The sequence below is a fragment of the Protopterus annectens genome, chromosome 6.part0 (genome assembly GCF_019279795.1).
Source record: "Protopterus annectens isolate FY-2018-M chromosome 6.part0, PAN1.0, whole genome shotgun sequence".
Taxonomy (NCBI): domain Eukaryota; kingdom Metazoa; phylum Chordata; order Ceratodontiformes; family Protopteridae; genus Protopterus; species Protopterus annectens.
Genome location: NC_056737.1, coordinates 921,584,254 through 921,604,033, shown reverse-complemented (window position 1 = coordinate 921,604,033; position 19,780 = coordinate 921,584,254). Strand labels below are relative to the sequence as shown.

Here is a 19,780-nt window from a genome sequence, read left to right as displayed (position 1 = left end):
TAGGGGTCGCCACAGTGGAACTCCGGTCCGCTAATGATTGGCAATAGATTTTTATGTGCTGAGTTGCCAGCCCTGATGCACAACGTTCAACGAAGGTACGCCCATTCATGCATGTCTCCACACAGAAGACGCTCTAGCTGAGAATCAAACAGGACAATGCCAAGTGTTGGACTTAATTCCCTCTGTTAAAAACAAGTTTCTGCCCAACTGGCAGGGACACTTTGAGGTCATGTGAATTACAAAGTCAGACAGATAAGTAAAATTCTTGAACAAACATACCATGTAAGTGTATTGAAGAGCCTGGAGAGAATCACAAATGACTATGGTTTTTGCAACACTAGAGGATGATTTCTTAACAGCTTGCAGTATGCCTGATAGACAACCTCCTGCTCCTAAAAAAGTCTGATGGGTTATATAAAGTACTTCAGACTTATAAATACCTGTTTTTTAATCCTAAAGCAAACCATGCAGTTATTTTTGTATTTACAACTTCTGCTGCTAAACAGATTGCTAATGTTAACCTTATTCCCTCTGATAAGAAATAGAAATCTCCTTATAGATTTGGGAAAAAGTTTATTCTTCTGTAAATTTAACTTTCAGGATTTTGAACTGCCAGTCTTGTGTGTTAACATTTTTACTAGTTTCCTTTGAGAAGATGAAACAGATAATTGTTAATCACCCCTCTTCTGAGGTGAAGAACTCTCTGGATGCCTTACTATCCACTCCTTATATAACCAGACACTGAAGTGCTCTTATGATTCTGCTAATGCTGTCTTCAGAGCTGCTGCTCTGGGGTCAGTTATGGGAAGACTGACTCAGTTACATTTTCAAAACCTACCAGAAGATGTTAAACCTGACATTCTAAATTCTCCTCTTGACATGGATGTTCTGTTTGGCCTTTCTGCTGCTGGAGTACTTAAGAGACTTGATGAAAGACAAAAATGATTGAAGAAGGACCAAGTTTTCTAACCATCCTTTTCTAAGTTTAATAAAAACTTTCTTTCTATCTCAGCACTCTTTTTCTAAAGGTAATAGAAGCAGCAATGTGCTAATAAACAAGATTTTAAAAAGCAATTGCGAGCAAACACTAAAAAGAAAGGAAACGTCTCCTAGAAACAAGAATAGTCCAAAAGTCAGAATGACTAGTTGCTTCTACAGGTCCCCTCACATGCCCCCCACCCAACCCCCAGCAATCATAATGTGATATACATATATATATATATATATATATATATATATATATATATATATATATATATATATACACACACACATACAAGGGAGGGACCAGATCTTACCCTGTTTTAGACTTGTCATGATGGACCAGGAAGTAACAACTCAGTTCAGTTTGACTCTTCAAGCTACCATATATTCTACCAGTGCAAAATGCTGCAACAGACAAGTTGAGCAGGCTCAGGACACATCCTAATGAATGGGAATTATGGGAATTACATCTGGGTGCCTTCCAGAAATATGTAATTAGCATGGCCCCACATGATGGATGCTAAAGGGGATTGCCACCCTGCAGAAAATATAATTTTTAGTTAGATGGTCCACGGTTGTCTCCAAACATGGGCAGGTCACTGTTTCCCTTTTTTTTTTTTTTTTTTTTTTTTTCTATTGAGTGTTTAGATATTTATGTGTACACCTATGTATATACTGTTAATATAGCTCTCTCTCTCTCTGCATATATATATATATATATATATATATATATATATATATATAAACACTTTATAAGCTCGAAATCCTGAAATATTGAATTTCATAATCTCGAGCCTATAAAGTCGAATGGATGGAAATCACGAATCTGGAAATGTCGAATCCAACAATGTTGAACCCACAGTACAGATAGCGCATTAGGTGAGTGTTGTTTATTTTAGGGTTTTGGGGAGGGATTGTGTGTCTGTGAGTGTGTTGGGATGTTTTATGTGTGGGTTAGAGTAGGTAGGTCAGAGTGTATGTGTGTTAGTGTTGGGAGTGATGGTGTTTGTATGTCTGTCATGTGTGTTTGTGTGGGGGGGGTGGAATGTGTGGTGCTGGGTTGTCTGTGTTTTGGAGTGCAGTGTGACCTCGGAGTTAGTATATCTTAGTGGGAGGGGTGTGGGGGGGTGCATGGGAGGCTTTCCTCCCTGCATATAGTAAGGGTAGGTGTGTGTGTTTGTTTAGTTATGTGCATGTGTGTTGTATTGCTTTTTGTACAGTGTCAGGAGGTGTGTGTGTTTGTGTTTGTATGTGTTGTATAGTGTGTGCTGTGTCTTTTCGCGGTTTTGTGGTTTCGGGAGTTTGGGTTTCACGGTTTTGTGGTTTCAGGAGTTTGGGTTTTGGTTTTGTGGTTTCAGGAGTTTGGGTTTTGCGGTTTTGTGGTTTTGGTTCTTTGGATTTTCAACTTCATGGTCTCGAGATACTGAAATTCGATTTCAGTATTTCGAGATTATGAAGTGAACCCATTTATATGTATATATATATATATATATATATATATATATATATATATATATATATATATATATATATATATATATGTTGTGATGACATGACATACTGCTAACTATGCCAGTTGAAGGGCAGTGGATGTGTAACACCTGCCAGCACAACTAGCTGGAATTTGTTAAAGAAATATTACATCAAACTGATTTGTACAGATGCTTGTGTTGGAAAATGTATTTGTAAAGTTGCTTGTATTAAAAAAATTGCCAACAGTGGGTCCTGACTTTATTGTAACTGATTAAATGTATATGTTTTAACAGAGGATACTAGAAGAGAAGAGGTTAAGCTCAGCCCCAGCTAACTTTTAGAAAAATATCCTGAAATAAATTCCCTGGTTTAGGCTGTAAGGATTGTATTGTACAGTTCTGACTGCAGCCAGAGACTAAATGTCTGTGCCAAATAATGGTTTATTAGCTCCTATTATAAGAGTGGAAGTGTTTTATGGTTTTATGACTTCCAGAAGCTGCAATAGATCTTAGCAAAGCTCTATGTATGGTAACACATATGTGTGAGATTCTGGGTCAGTTGCTAGGAATGGGGGTAGCATGGGAACCAGTGGTTAGATGACCAGATCTGTGTGATGTCATTCTGTAATCCATCACAGAAATTATGTTTTAACACTAGATGAGACTTAAATCTCAGAGTAGTCTGTTTTTGGAACCTGACAGAGAAAGATCTCTCACCTACTTCATCTTGCCTTGCTCTAGTAAGTGACTAGGGAATAATAATTCTTTAGATCAGTCGGGAAAATATAGCGGGATTGGTTAAATAATGTTTTTGTTTTGTATCTGTGTAACTCTATTTGTCTGTGTTATTTTAATATTTCCTGTGACTGATTCAACTCTGATGTTTATTGTAAATAGATAGTTAGTATTTTCATGTTATTTTATTATTTATTATTAAATATATTTAAACTTTTCATTGTGCCTGGGCCTTTAGTGAATATTTTAATCTTTGAGAGTACTTATATTTATTCGGTGACATTCCTGAAAGCCTTGCTGTTTGATCAACATTACCATTTACATTTATATTAATTTCACTCAGTATAATTGAGTATCCTTGCAACAGCATTAGAGTAGCTGGCTTTGGAGTGTCTGTTGGTGGTGTAACTATATAGCTAGTAAATCTGTGCCAGCCTTTCCCAAGTGTGTGTGTGTGTGTGTGTGTGTGTGTGTGTGTGTGTGTGTGTCTGTTTGTGTAAATATCAAATCTCAAAGAGTGTGTGTGGCAGCTGCTTGGAACAGAGGCACAAAGCACTGGTTTCACAGAGAGAGTGGTGGAGAACTTGGCTTGGACACTCGTCTGATTTCTCAACTCTGTAGCTTTGCTGGTGGGGAGTCTTACTGGGGGCCTAGAGAGAGACAGATAGAGAAATCCAGAACCCGGACTGAGTGTGCTCTTAAGGGAAATTGTGCTTAATGCAGAGAGCTGCATCTGGAAATACTGGGTGTGTCCATTTTTGTTCCAAGTGAATGTCCCCCTCTAGTGTCAGTGGTGAGAATGCAGGCTCCTTGATTTCTGGCCCAGAGTGGGAATGTCAGATACATATATATGACAGGACTTCATATATTTGAACATTCGTAATTTAGACCATCTGTAATGCCAGCAGAAGTGATCAAATAGTCATTTGATTGTTTCTACTGGCATTAATATGTGGGAAGTTATGGACCAGCAAGGAGTGGGAATTTGCCCTGTCCAGCTGTTATATAATCTTAGAGTTAGAGTACACCCCCTGCAAAAAAAAAAAAAATTTTATATATATATATATATATATATATATATATATATATATATATATTACATTCAATCTTCTGCTACTTTGATATTTCAAAGTATACTCATATTACTCATATAAATATATATAGAGATCACTCACTCACACACACACACACACACACACACACACACACACACACACACACACACACACACACACACACACACATGCATTATTTCAAATTGCACATTTTCTTTTAAATAAATCATGTAATGAGCTATTTACAACAAAATCAAACTTTTTAGAAATACATTTCAATGAGTGAAGCTTTTCAATCTTTAGAATGTTGTTCAACTCTGGAACAGTGTATATGTCTGTCTGACGTCTTCACTGATCTGCTATATCTATAAAATTTCACAGGACTGTTTATACTAGACATCTTGTCTTTCTTTTGGAACTGTTCTTCCACACTGGAGCTGCATTTAGAAACCTGACTTCAGAAGACTCTCTTTGTGAGTCTTCACTGTCACAATTTTCAATTAGGTTCATCGATTCATAGGTAAGTAATTAGTCTTAGACCATTGGAAGTCTAGCCAAAATTGCTTGTCAAAAGTTCCCTCAATCTTCAAGGAAGGCAAGCCTTGGTAGACTAGGGTAGAATTTCAGGCTGCCCATACCGTTATTTAGATTTAACTCAAAGGTGGAAAGGACGCTACTCTGCTTGACATGTAGTGGAAGTTTGACCCAGAAATGAGAGATATATTGGGTTACTGGGTTATGAATCTATCATGTCAGCATGTGTTATTTATTTTCTGATGAAGGTTTAGTTCCTTTAACCAGATAGTTGAGGAAGCATTAGTTCTGTGAACGACTAAGTGGTCAAAGTGGGTTGGATCAAACAAACCTACTTGGTGTCACAATAGACAACAACCTAACATTCAATAAACACATATCACTCACAATTAAAAAAGTTCACATCAAACTTGGTGCACTATATAAGGCCAAACCTTACCTCGCTCAAAATGCCAGACTAGCCATAGCCAGATCCCACCTCCTATCTAGTCTCCTCTACTATTCTCAAATTTTCACTAACCAGCTCATGTCTGATTTACATCTACTTAATACTTGCTATAATAAAATAGCAAAATTTGCAACTGACTGCCCACATCATAGCCACCACTGTCACTCCTTAAAAAACTCTCCTAGTTAGAACTCCCACAACTTCTATCCTATAACCAATTAACCTTAGCACACAAACTAGTATATCAACCTGAAAAAACCCTGCCCTTCTAAATATTCTCTAGCTCCATACCACAAATGGAAGTCTTCGCTCAACAAATAAATCTCTACTACGTGTCCAGATCCACTAATATGGCAGGGGACTCGCTATTTTCTCATCTTGTAGCAACAAGGTGGAATTCACTACCTTACAGCATCAGAACCAACACAAATACCAACCCATTGAAAAATATTCTTAAAAAGTATCTTAATGACACCTGGCTGTGTTCCAGGCCTACTCCAGGCTAGCTAGTTTTAGTAGCTTCTGTCATACATTTTCTTCTTCCCTCACCACCTCATAATCTATGCTCTCACTCATGTCTAGATAATCTTTAATCTCATCTTTTTCTATCCAATTTCCCCTCTACAAACCCTTCCCCAGCTTACTTTGTGAAACTACAATGTCTACACTACAACAAGGAATTATATCAGATGATTGTATAATACAAATGTCAGCTATACTACCATAGAATGTAACGGCATATAAGCAAATTCTTTCCCTGGGAAAGAAATCTCTTGGCCGCGTCTGTTACGTTGCCGTTTTTGTCACTGTAAATTTAAGTAGGGGGTGTGGGAGGCACAGCTCCCCACATCAGGGGGTGTGGGGGGAGAAGCCCCCCATTTTATGTTATGTTCTAAGTGTTTTTTTTTTTTTTTGGAACAACGATTTTTTTTCCCTTGGAAAAAAAATCGCTGTTCTAAGCATTTCAGTTTATAAGCTTTCACTTACATGGGGTCGATAAATCATTGTTCGCTTTTCTAAGCACTCAATGATTTAATATAGACCCCTTCTGATGTACTGTATGTCTTGTGTGTGCGTATGTGTATATACACACACACATATATATATATATATATATATATATATATATATATATATTTTTTTTTTAATTTATTTTTTTTTTTGCATAATTTTTTGTGTAAGTTTTGTATAATTTCTTGTATAAGTTTTTATGTAATCTTTGTATGTGGAGCTTTTCTCCCCAGCTTCTGCTGAAAATGATTCTTGTCCCATTTGGACTTTCCCAGTAAACAAATGTAAAATAAATAAAATAATATAACCAACATCATTGCCTTGCTCTTCAAAATCTACATTGGCTTGAATTTCCCAATCTGTTATCACTCAAATCAGCTCACCACTGCCCACTCCATTATCAGCAAACCTGAAAACTGCCCTGCACTGTCCAGCCTAGTGCAACTAAATACCAACATCTAGACCCTTAGATCATCTGATAAACTTATACTCAAGGTAACTAAGTCCCATAATTACTTTGGTGACTCTCTCTTCTCCTATAAAGTAACCAAACAATGGAACCTAATACCCCAGAATATCCTAAAAAATGCAAATAGTCATAGCTTCAAACAACTCCTAAAGGAATACCTTACTCAGTGATGGCTATGCTCCTGTAATACTCCTGGCTAGTTTCTCATGCCATCAATCAAATGTTTCTTTTCTGCTATCTTCTCCTTGTCTTACTTGCAAAATGAAAATACCACAATGGCTTACTTTAGTTATGTATCTAATGCGTTTCATATTACTGTCTATATAAAGGCTTAGGAAATGTAATATGTTCTGTTTACATTCTTGCTTTGTAAATTGTGATTGTACACAACTGTTAAACATTTTGTATATTCTTTGTAAATCTTTGTAAACTTTTTGTAATCTTTTCTGTACTATTGTTATGGAGCTTTTCTTCCCGGATCTCTGCTGAAAACGGGCTGCTTGCCCAGCTTGACACTACCTGGTTAACAAATGTAAAATAAAATAAAATAAATAAATAAATAACTCTTTTGTGGGTCTAAAGGTTAGACACCGACCTTCATGGACAAGTCCATTGGAGACTAAGTACAGACAGAAGTTGCCAGTCTGTATGATAACTAATTTTTTTTGAGGGAATTGTTCTCTTCGGTTGTGAGTCTCTGAGGTCTCTTAAGTTGGGTTATATGTTTAGACTACTACATGCCAAAAGGTACATTATATTCACTAATGTGATTTGATTAAGGGGGAACTAAAACTTATTTGCATCAATAGAGTTGCCTTTGTAAATTAGATGAGTAGTCCAACAGATGGCACAGAGTTAAGGCTGTGAGCTGTAGTTCCTGTGGTACAGGGTTTGATTCCTTCAGCCTTCATTTGCCTACTGTGTGACCATGAACAAGTCACTTAACAAGACAGTGTTTGGGGGCAGCTGGGAATTTGGGCTAGACTCCTCAATGTTCCACTGGCTTTCAAGCCTATTAACAAACCTATGACTCTTTGAAAACACTGAGCCTCTCTGTTTTCTTGCAGATAGATTGATTGTGACAATTCTGGTTGTTCTTCTTCCTGAAACTTTAAATTCTATGCACTTATTTTGTATAAACAACTGTAATTTCTTTTATATTGGTAACCATCTCACCCATGACCTACCAGGGATCTTATTTCTACTGCTTTATCATCTATTTTGGCTTCAGGCTGTAGATTTTCATATAGCTTTTGTATCCTTACTTGGTCTCCTATCTGTTGGCAGTCTTTTGCAGTCTCTGTCATAATCATTTTCTCTTCACTCTGTTGTTTTTTTAGTCATCAGTAATATACCTGAATTCAGTAATCTACTTTTCATCCTTCTGCCTATTAACAATTGAGCCAATGAAAGACTAAGTCTCTACTATTTAGTATTAATTTGTTCTAAAATTGTAAGATGGCAGTCTTCATGGTTTTTGCAGGTTCTTTCGCATGGGATTATTCACTGCTGGAGAGTTCTTCCTACTTTTGCATTTGACTTATATTGTGGACTAGATATAATATAACTGTCTGAATTCCCATATTCTCACACAAATTCTTTGAATGTCTGACTTCTGTATTGTAGACCATTGTCATAAATGACAACATCAGAAATTTGACAGTACTTTGATTTGAGTAATTTGACTTGACAGTACAGACTTTAATGCATTAATCACTTTCGCTTGCTGTTTATGTCAGAAAGACTTTTTAAGGGAACTTGGAATAGTAATCCTTAGCCTTAGCATTTGCACAATTACACTAATTTTTCTGAATCAGGTTTCAGACCCTCTGCCATTAGCATATGAACCACATATTTCAGGCTTGTCAATCTTATTTTACATTTGTTCTTATTTTATTTTAAACTGTGTTGCCTTACTCAATTCTGCAGTTATATCAGTCTGGGAGAAGAAATGGCACTTCATCATATTTTATTTATGTGTTATATTTTCCTGACAAGCTTCCTGCAACAATGAATGCATGAACATAGTCATGCATTATAACATTGTTGCAGATCTGTACAGTATTTGCAATGCCTCTGTGACAGTATGATTAATTCTTTACATATCCTGTCTTTGGTGCCATACTGTACACTCATTTTACTATTCCTAGCTTCCCTAAAGCCATCAACCCTAAGCTTTAGGGCAATTACCTTCTTGAAATGTAACTATATGAAAATCAAGTTTGCATTTTTCTTGTGGTCACACACCAGCATTTTCTGACTGAAATGGTGCTGCCCAGTAGCCAAAATAATTAACAATGTACCACTTGCTCTCTCTCCACAGACACAGCCAGAGCTGTTAAAAGTATTTTCTGGCAAAATAAATTGCTCTGCAGTTGTGCTTAATTTAAATTCCACATTCTGCATCCCCACCTTCTTTCTAATTATTTTTAACAGTCAGTTACATTCCTGCTTTATTGCTTCAGATGCATTTTTAGATTTCACATTGTGAAGTCTTTTTACTTCTACAGTACTCTCAGCAGCTCATTTTCATATTGTTTTTAACAATATACAAATTATTTTGAACACCCTTGCTTTTCCATTTAAACATTTTAGAGAAATGTCCTTTTCCTAGCACAGTTTCTGCAATTTTGGCTAAGAGCTGGATAAAAATATTCTACTGTGCCTACTACAAGTTTATATTAGAAGTGTGTGATTAGTCTGGCATCTGTTTTGGATTCAAGTCCGATTATTTTTTTCATAGATGTTACTTTTACAACATATTCTGCTTTTGTTCTCATGTTTGCCAAATTCGACTAATTTTATTTTATATACATCATTTTATCTATGCACTAGTAATTTTCTTGTTCTGCACACATGCATAACTTTTGATAAAAATCTCATGTTTCTTTTTATAGCATACTCCTTCCTGCATCATTCCTAATACCATAAATTATTTTATTTATTATTAAAGAACCATGAAACGTACAACATTTCCGTTGTTTGCCTGAATTCTTCAGCCCAGTGGTACATAACTCTGTAGGACTTCTCATTCTTGTAAGGAACAAATATTTAATGAGAGGCAAGTTCATTCTGAGCTGTGTATAATTACTGAACTTTTTACTAAGTATTACTACTTTGCCTCTTCTTACCTTATCAAAAACTTAGTTAAATACCTGTATAGCTTATTTAACCACAATATACAGGAATTCATCACATTGTATCTCATCAGACATTTCTGCTAAACCATTTGAAATGACAAAGCAATCAAATTTCAGTACCAAAAGCATCCAAACTTCTGCTAAGTTTCCTTGAAGCACAATAAACTGAATTCACTGATATATGGACTGTAGAATTGTGCATATTTATTGATAAAGGTGCACTGTATTGTGTGTGCATTTACTGACAATGGTGGACTGTAGAATTGTACAAGATTTAATAATAATGGTGGACTGTTACTAATAATGGTGGACTGTAATAATGTGTAAATTGTGTATATTTACTATAGTCTGATAACTGTGGACTGTGGAAGACTGTTTTCAACTAGCCCAAAATTAATCTTTATCTGCCACTGGCAAAATGTATTTTTTTCTTTGAATGTGGGTTTCAATGCTGCTCAATGAATGAGTTTCAGTTTTGGAGGAAGTTTTTAATTTTAAGTATTCATTTTCACTGTTGCTTGCTTTGTTTAACAAAATAAAACTTGTAAATGCTGTAAAATAAAAAAAAAAAAAAACAATCCAATAGTCCAATCAAAGAAAAGCAGTATGCAGTGTTTATGCAACTCAGACAGGCCCAGGCTGAACTATACCCCCAACTGTCCATTTTTTCAAAGAATGAATAGATTTTTGCTTCTTATTTTTGGTTTGTTGTGTTCATAAAATTGTTTTAATTAAGTCACTAAATAATAAGTTTCAGACTTCATAACCTTCATAAAATGCATGTTGTTAAAGTAAGAGCTATCAACTCAACTCTCAATTTATACAAGAATTTTTAGTACTGTTATTATATTACCCCCAATATATTTGGCCTTTGTTCAGATTTATTATTAGGTTGAGAGGAGAGGCACATAAGAATAAAATTGCTTATAATTAATTAGTAGCCTAAACTCTCAAACTGTCCCTTTTTTTTCAAAATCAAATCTGCCCCCTAATAATCCCTTCTGCAAAATAGCAATTTTGGAAGAAAACATGGAGGAGGTCAATTAAGAAAAATAACTGTAATAATCAAAGTTATAGATGAAATGTATGTAGATTCTTTTCTTTTATTTTGTCAGCTGGCCAGCAGTACTATTAAAGTGTCCTTGTCCTTCTTTGACAGGTAGAGCTGTGTATCTATTATTTTTTTATATTTTGCATCACATTTTTTTTTCATTTTTTCATAAAATTGTGTTTTTAAAAAACAAATCACAAAAGGCTGAGACTGAAAATGAAATGACATTTGATTTGAGTTTTATATTTTATACTTTAGAATATTCATACTAATGCAAGACCTATTCTATTATCTTTCTAAGTTTATTAGAGCATGATTTAAAAAATTGTATTTGTTGTTGTGCCTTTTGTCTGTGTTCTGCTTTGTCCAGATTTCTTTCTCTTTTGGGAGAGAGGTGAATTGCCAACATTGAAAGCCTTTCTGTTGTTGCCATGCAGAGAATACTTGACTAGATAATGGCGTATTGGGTAAAGTAATTGAAGTTCATTATTTTGTTAAAATTCATTACACTTGTTGGAGACTGTGTCAGTCATCTCTCTAGAATCTTTTTTTCAAGAATGTGAACATTTTTGTCTTTGTATGTTTTTTGGTCCATACAGTAATGGTTAATCAAGTTGTATTCTTGGTGTTTTCTTTTTTTGTTTTTTTTTTTTTTTTTTTACCTTTATCATGCTGAGCAGCAGCAGGTCTTGTTTTTAATATAGCGTTTTTGGAAAGAAAACATTTTACAAGTGGGGGCATCAGGTGATTGGACTTTTCTTAATGTTTTTTGGTTATAATTAATTTGACTGGCATTCCAGTAATGTATTTAAAAAGTTGTTTATTTTTGGTTGCCTTTGAGTTTTTGTTTGGTTTTTCTTATAAAAATTTTTTGGCATGTCAAACCAATGTTTTTTTAAGTAACAACCTTTTTCATGCCCACATTGATTTTGTTTCTTTCATAATGATGGTTTGCCACCCAGGGCAGCCAATGCATTGAAATATTTTTTTTCTTCTACACTTATTTTTGTCCTCTTGATGGTTGTTTCTGATGGAACTTAGCCCACCCTTTCCAACGATTTAATTAAAGTTAGTTTTTGTTTTGTGCATAGCTCTACTGCTTTTATGGAGTATGCAGATGATCTATATTTCCACTGAGAAGTTTATCTCTGTACTTCTAAGTTCAGGGAATCTTGGTAGTCAATATATTTCTTTACTTCTGCAAATATAATTTGTCATTTCTAGAAGGTATTTCTCCTGTGTCTGACTCCATATCATGTCAAGAGGCTTAATAAACAAAACACAGACACAGGAGATGTGGTCTAACCTCCACACTAAAGTAATTTTCTGGAAAAAAGGATGTACTGTAAGATATGCTAATCATTGAAGCTAGCTTATTAGCCTTAAAGCTATCAACCCTCATGTGTGCCAATGATGGCTCATAACACTATATCTGGAAAGTACTGTTTGCTTCATACGATGTTAGATAATTCATAAAACATGTTATATAACTCAAAATAAGCACTTTATGCCATTTAACTGCCTTCTTTTATGAAAAATATAACTCCATGAATCAAGTGACGTTTGAAAAAATATTTATGAATAGTAGTACATGGCAAAAAGTAATCTTTGAATGTTTTATGCACATTTGAATTTCTATCCTGAAATGAGGGATATTTGTTTGCACAGAAAAACATGAGTATAATTGTACCTTATATACACTGATACAAATACATTTTCCATTGACTCTGAGCCCTGTGTTAAGAAGTAAGTGAGGTTCATAGGTTAGTACTAAGCTAACTGCTCTTGCGAGCCATTTTAAGTCTAGCCAATTATCCCTTGTGAGATTCAAACACTGTACCTTGTGTTTGTAAGGCAAACACCTTAACCATTAGGCCACCCTCCCAACCCTACAGTTATAAATTCAGCAAATCTGTTCTTTAATAAGAATTGTCCTATGCTTCAGTTTCTGTTACTGTATCAAAGTTTTATATAAGTTTTTAGACAGACAGACACACACACACACACACACACACACACACACACACACACACACACACACACACACACACACAGGTGTAAATAAATACACTTATAGACACATTCCAACAAATACAAAAACATGGAGTATACATTAGGTTTATCGGTAATATGCACCTCATCCCTTTATTACCAAAGTTAAATTATTAAAGAGCAGGAAAAACATGGTAAATGTTATTGATTCCAACTAAAAAATTCAGAGGCATTTGTCAGTACTTTCAGATCTACAAATCATTGCATGCAATGTCAAATTTAAAAGCACTAGCATCTTACTGCTAGCTGTATGAAAGTAAAACACTAATATTCTTCTTTCCTCACATTTTAATATGTATAGTGTTTTCTCTGGAAACTTTTCACATGTGAAGTTATATATGTTCATAAATCAATACAGAAGACAATTAAATACACATTTTAAAATAATAAAAATATATGGCTATTTTTTCATGTAACAATTTGAAATGTCCTAGTGGAGGTTATTGTATGTTTATTCAGTGTTCTATTAGATAAAGACACAGTTTGCTGACTAAACCCCCTGTTGCTGAAATCTAGTATTAACGTTTTCCATAGATAATCACTGCCATTGTGATTTCTGTGTGTGCACCAGTAGTAATTACTTTATTTTATATTGTTTTGGTTTTCACATCTTGCCTGACTGATGAGTATGCAAACACCCTGCAAAAAGTACTTAATGTTGCTTGTCTTGTGTATTCAAAGAGAAGCTAAAACATTGTAATGGGTTCAAAATATTTATTGTACATAAACACATCAGGAATTGTAACTGGAACATGTGCTTCAAATTACATAAGCTAACTGACTCACTTATTATTTCAAACACACTCGCATGTGCATTTCCATTCATGCCTGCATTAACTCTGATTGACTGTACAAAATGACACTGATCTTGCACATGCTCATTAACTTATATGTACATGCTGTCTAACTGCAGCGGCTGACTAGGTACAATATACTCAATGATCTACACTTATTTAAAGTTTTGTCAGTTGAATGATTCTTGGAGTAATTTAAGTCAGAAGCTTTGACTGATTTAAAGCTAACCTAATACATTTCATTTGCAATTCTCTGAAAATAACATTGCTGAAATGTGCCCTCAAATGATGCATATAAACTTGTCAGAAAATGTCACAATTTGATTTATATGTGAAGCAGTAGCTATGTTCCTTCACTAGACTTTAAAAATGGTTTCTCATTTACTACTGTGTTATAATTGTTTCTTTGAAGATGCATTAACAAATCTTATTTACCTTCTAGGTGATGAAATGTATTGTAGAGGTCATATCAGATACACTGTCAAAACCAAGCCCTTTACCAGTCAGTCAGGAGTGCTTGGACTTTCTTAGACGAGGTAATGTCCAATGGATTTTTAAATTTCTATCAAAAAATCATGACTATAGTTTTATTTTTACTGAGTGGAATAAAAGTTTGTGTTGTACTTCAAAAGTATTAATTTCTCAGTTAAAATAGTATGGCTCCAGTGCACCTTAGTTTCTAAGAAGAAAACATAAAATATTAAATGACAGTACAGAAAATAGTATGCATCTGCTGAGCGATGACAAAAAATATATATAATTATCTAAAATAAGTTTGCTTTCTTATATCTTTCTACTAAATGTTCAGAGACTTAAACATTGCCTGTGATATAAATAGGACCTGCTGGAGAGATATGCATCCCACAGACTACCCTGTCTATGGAACAGGCTCCCCATCAATGTGAACCAGAGTTCTCCCTAACCCAGTTTAAGTGCAGTTTGGACAATTGGATGGGAAACTGGAAATTCATCCCTGGTTTGGCACCTGTGTCTCTAATGGACACAGGTAACATGTAAATGGTTCATCTCCCAGGCCAATGCTTACACTTATCAAGGGTATCACAACTTGTGAGAGATTTGGGATACATGGCTAGGCTTAAAAAGACCCCTGTGGTCGTTAGCCTAGTAAACACCTATGAACCTAAGAACCTATAAATGGATTCATGAATGCTTACATTCAGTGTACATTAAGTGTAATCTTTTCTGAGTGAATAGGCAATACAAGTATAACTCATAGCTTCTTACTCCTAATTTTAGTTTTCCTACTGATTTTCTTCCAGCTCTAAATATCGAGGAGGATTCATAAAGGTTATCACAAAGTGTAGACTACATATACTAGTATGATCTTTCTGAGTGAATAGACAATAGACAGTACAAAAATGTTGTAAGGATGTTCTTGAATACAGATCATGTACACTTAGTGTAGGCATTCATGAATCCAGGCCCAGATCATTCATCTTTCTGATCTGGACAGCTGCATGTGTTCATCCATGCCACAGTACCATATCACTTCCTTAATCCAAAAATACAGATTTTAATTTCATGAATAGAGTTTTACAATGGAATTAGAAATAGCAGCCTATGTTCTGAAAGACAGAAGAATTATGCTTTCAGCAAAAGTCACATATTAAATAATTTTGGTAGAACAATTAAACAACTTAGTCCCAGAATATATGTATTTGTATAAATGTATCTGCAATGGGTCATTCTGTTGTGTCTTACTGTTATACATAATCCTGAGCAGTGATATATATTAAAGTAAAAATATTGCCCTACAGTCAGTATTTATACATTATGCACATCCTTGCATTCAGATTTCCACAGGCCATCCAAAAGATTGACTCACTTAATAGTTGTAGTGCATGAAATACACGTCTGAAATGTTGCCAGGATACTTATTTCATGTGACTACATGTCATTCCATATGCACAGTACATACACTTTAGTATTCAGTTCCCCCAAAGCACAGTATCCATCAGCAGTATCATAAGCATGCGTTTCTGTCCAGATCTTTGCAGTATGCAAAGATTTTTGCCTCATATTTTTTGTCTCTTCCTCATAAAACTTTGGCTTTTCTGTCAAATCAGTGAGGATTAAACTCACTAAATAATGACACATATTTGAGTTTCAGACCTCATATCCTTAAGAAAATGTATGCTAACACTAAACTTATTATTCTAGCAACTTTCTAAATTTATAACAGCAATATTTAAAATCAATCCCTATTTTTGGGCCTTTGTCCCCCCTCCCATTATTTTGGGCTTGTCCAGATGTTTTGCTCTAAGAGGTTGAGAGGTATGACCATGAGACACCTCTATTTATCATCCCCTTGCTTTAGATATGCATAGAAAACTATGATTACACTTACATGGTTTGAAGCAATGCATGCAGTCCCATTCAGCCTAAATTCATAAGCATAACTATACAATATAATGTGCCACTACAGCTCCCAGAATACTTTAGTTATTTGCCTTCATGTCTTTTTGTTGGTTTCTGGCAGGCGGGAAACCTTTCTACAAATGCATATTATTATACCTGTCTTTTCTGTAACTAATCTCTGAAACATGTGGAGGAACAACAATTGGATGTTAAGTAGTGCCAGCCAGTGTCATACTGCAGGAATACAGAACATTTTGTCTTATGTCCTACCCATGTTCACACCCCCATTCCCAAGGTACTCATTTTGGAAAAAAAAAACAATGTCATATGCAATATGAACATGTGGCTCTCCATTTGTGCTTGCCGTACTGTCTCCAGCTGCAGGTTGTTCCTTGCCCCCCACTGGTTGCCCATCTCCAAACTTTCATCAAAGGGCATTAGATGGTGCAGAAGTCCTGATCTCCTCTTCACTGTCTGCTAACTGTCCCATCAACACCTAGGAAGTTAATTGAAGTAGTGCTACAAATATCACAGATGGAAACCTTTCAACTCCACCAGATGGATGGACTTGTAACAAAATTGATAAACATTGTACATTTTACAGGCCTGAATCTGACAACAGTAATCGTATTCTGTGACCATGAGAAAGTTAATTTAATCTGTACAGTGCTCCAAGACAATCTGGAAAAACAGATAGCTATACTTAATGGATCTTATTTGTCCACCCAACTATCTAACACTGATAATCCACCAAACACAACCATAGATAGTTCTCCAAATAACGCTGCCAAAAGACCATCCTTCTTTCTCTCACCTGTTCCCACATCTAAAATTAAAAAACTCCTCCTCATCCTAAAACCAACTACACTAGCAGCAGATGGCATACCTGCTAACTTCCTAAAAATAGCAGCAGACTCCCTATCATATCCAGACTCCATTCTAATAAACAGGTCCATTCAGGAAGCTTATGTACCACAACTATGGAAAATATCCTACATTATACCTCTTCATAAAGGTGGTAAATCTTATGATATTTCCAACTACCGGCCCATAGCTATTCTTTCTCCCCTATCAAAGCTCCTAGAGAAATGCATTCACTTGCAAGTAATGCAATTCCTGAACTCACACAATCTTCTCTCCCCCACTCAACATGGTTTCCACCCTCACCATAGCACAACTACCACCTTTCTCTCCTTAACCAATCAGGTCAGTCATCACATAAATAACAATAAGTTTGTATCTGCTATCTTTTTAGACCTCTCAAAAGCATTTGACATGGTCTCTCACCCCAAACTACTAGATACTCTTAACTGTCTATCCTTTGCATCCCACACTATCTCCTGGTTTAAAAGCTACTTATCAGATGGACAACAAGCTGTACAATGGCAATATGAACTATCCCCTTCTCTTCCTAACTCTATAGGAGTACCACAAGGCTCAATACTGGGCTTCTTACTTTTCTCTATTTTTACAAACAATCTACACAGCTTCTCCAGACAAGCCACTATAATTCAGTATGCAGATGATTCTACACTCATCTGTGCAGCCCCATCTATTACCACCCTACAAGAGCTAGCCCAAGAGTCATTCTCTGCTATTGAAAGTTGGATCACTGACATCCAACTCATTCTTAAATACAATGAAACCAAATTACCGATGTTTATCCCCAAAAAAACAAAATCTACCCCCCTCAACTTTCGATATCTCATCCAGAAATGGCACAATCATTTCTCCATCCTCCCATACAAAACTCCTAGGGATAGAAATAGACAATAACATATTCTTTGACATTCACATAGCACAAACCATCCAGAAAGTTCATAAAAAAAATGGAACCCTCTATAGACACAAAAACTTCCTCACAGATAAAGCAAGAATTACCTTAGCTCAAACTCACCTCTTATCAACACACACATATTCACCACCAATCCTAACCCATATTAAAAAAACAGATTTGGACAAGTTAGAGATATGTTATAAAAAATAGCCAAATTTGCCAACAACTCACCCATTAGAGCCCATCACTGTCAAGTACTACAAGAAATTCAATGGCTAGAATTTCCTCACTTACTAAATTACCAACAACTCACTTGTGCAACATTAACTACCCAGAAAAAACTCCAGCCCTAAAGCAGCTACTAACCTCTTACTCTACCAGTCACCCCCTGTGCTCATCTAATAAACCTCTCCTCAGTATTGCAACTGCTAACAGTACTGCTGGTAAATCCCTATACTCCCACATCATAACCAAAAAATGGAACAACCTCCCTACTAATATAACCTCTAGAACTACTAACATGCAATTCAGAAAACTACTCAAACCACATGTCAGGGAAGCCTGGATCTGCCCCTGTATTACATGACAGTTGCCTTCCACATTCTTCTTGTTTCCACTTGTTGCACTACTCACATTAGCAGCAAGTGCAAACTGTTCAAACTGTATGAACTGCTGTGCAAGTATAGCATTTATAGTCATATTAGTTCCAGCTGATTTTGTAACTATCTAATTATATCTCAATTCTGCAATGCTACTTAACTGTAAACTTCCAACTTCCTTTTGAATGTCTGTGATTGTAAAAAAAATTATGCATTACTCTATGTATTTCTCTTTGTAGCAACTACTTACTATCTCTTAATTTGTAGAGCTTTTCTCCCCGGGCATCCATTGAAAATGGACTTGGTCTTGTTGGATTTTCCCGGTTAACAAATGTAAAATAAAAATAAATAAAAATAAAATAACCACATTCTAAAGATACATATTTCACACTGCAGACAACCTCTATCTTACTTTATATCTAGTACAGCAGAAAAAGCAGGTTAACACCACGATGATAGAAACAAACCTTTATTTAATGAAAAAAAAAGCTTTACTTGCCGTGCTTACAAACTACACGCTTCTCATCTATTTGAAATTAAACTCATATAAATATTTATGGTCTCTGTAATGATAGTTGTTCTCGAGGACCTCTTTCTGTGCCATGACAAACTCAACAAAGCCATTCAAGTTCCATTCTGTCATGTAATATACAGTCTGTTTGAACAATGTTTTCAGACTCATTTAGCTTCTCTTCCCACAGCAGTTTACTCTTATACTTTCTTCTCCTGCAGAAATTTTAATTTATTAATTATCAATGACTGTGTGTGGGTATTGCAGGATTTACCCATGGTTGGTGTGATATGATCAAGAGGACGGAGCACACACATAAGACATCCACATACTTACACAGTATATTTGTACAGTGCAGTAAAGGAGACAGAGAACAGGTTATCTCTATTTGCCTCTCTTTTTGTGTTTTTGTTTTCTTTCTTCAGCCTTACCAGGTTGGGTCTCTGTTTTTGTTTCATGAAATATTTTGGACAAAGCTAAAAATGATGGGGATACAAAAAGCAGAACCAAGTATGAAACTGTAATAGGGACTTCCAGGATAGCTGCACATTGAATAATAGCATAATTCTAGCTCTACCAGTGTGAAAACAGAAATTCAGGCGAGAAGGCCAGTGGACCTTTGTGTTTCTGGGTACATTTCAGTAAATGGCTAGTAAGTGCACTGCCTGGATGCAAGGAAAAAAGAAATACAGAGGACCTGAAGGAAAATCAGCTACAAAAGGTAAGGAAAAAACACTGAATCGGAAAAGTACTGCAGCTGTTCACCAAA

General features: G+C 35.5%; 1 protein-coding gene across 2 annotated transcripts in view; it reads left to right on the top strand.

Moving 5' to 3' along the window:
* Nucleotides 1-19,780, top strand: part of CHGA (chromogranin A) — a 396,109-nt gene that overhangs the window by 30,054 nt on the left and 346,275 nt on the right. For both annotated transcript variants that reach the window (XM_044074572.1, XM_044074571.1), the window contains exon 3: nt 14,188-14,281. In XM_044074572.1, the coding sequence (XP_043930507.1) occupies nt 14,188-14,281 (94 nt within the window). The remainder of the gene's footprint in view (nt 1-14,187; nt 14,282-19,780) is intronic.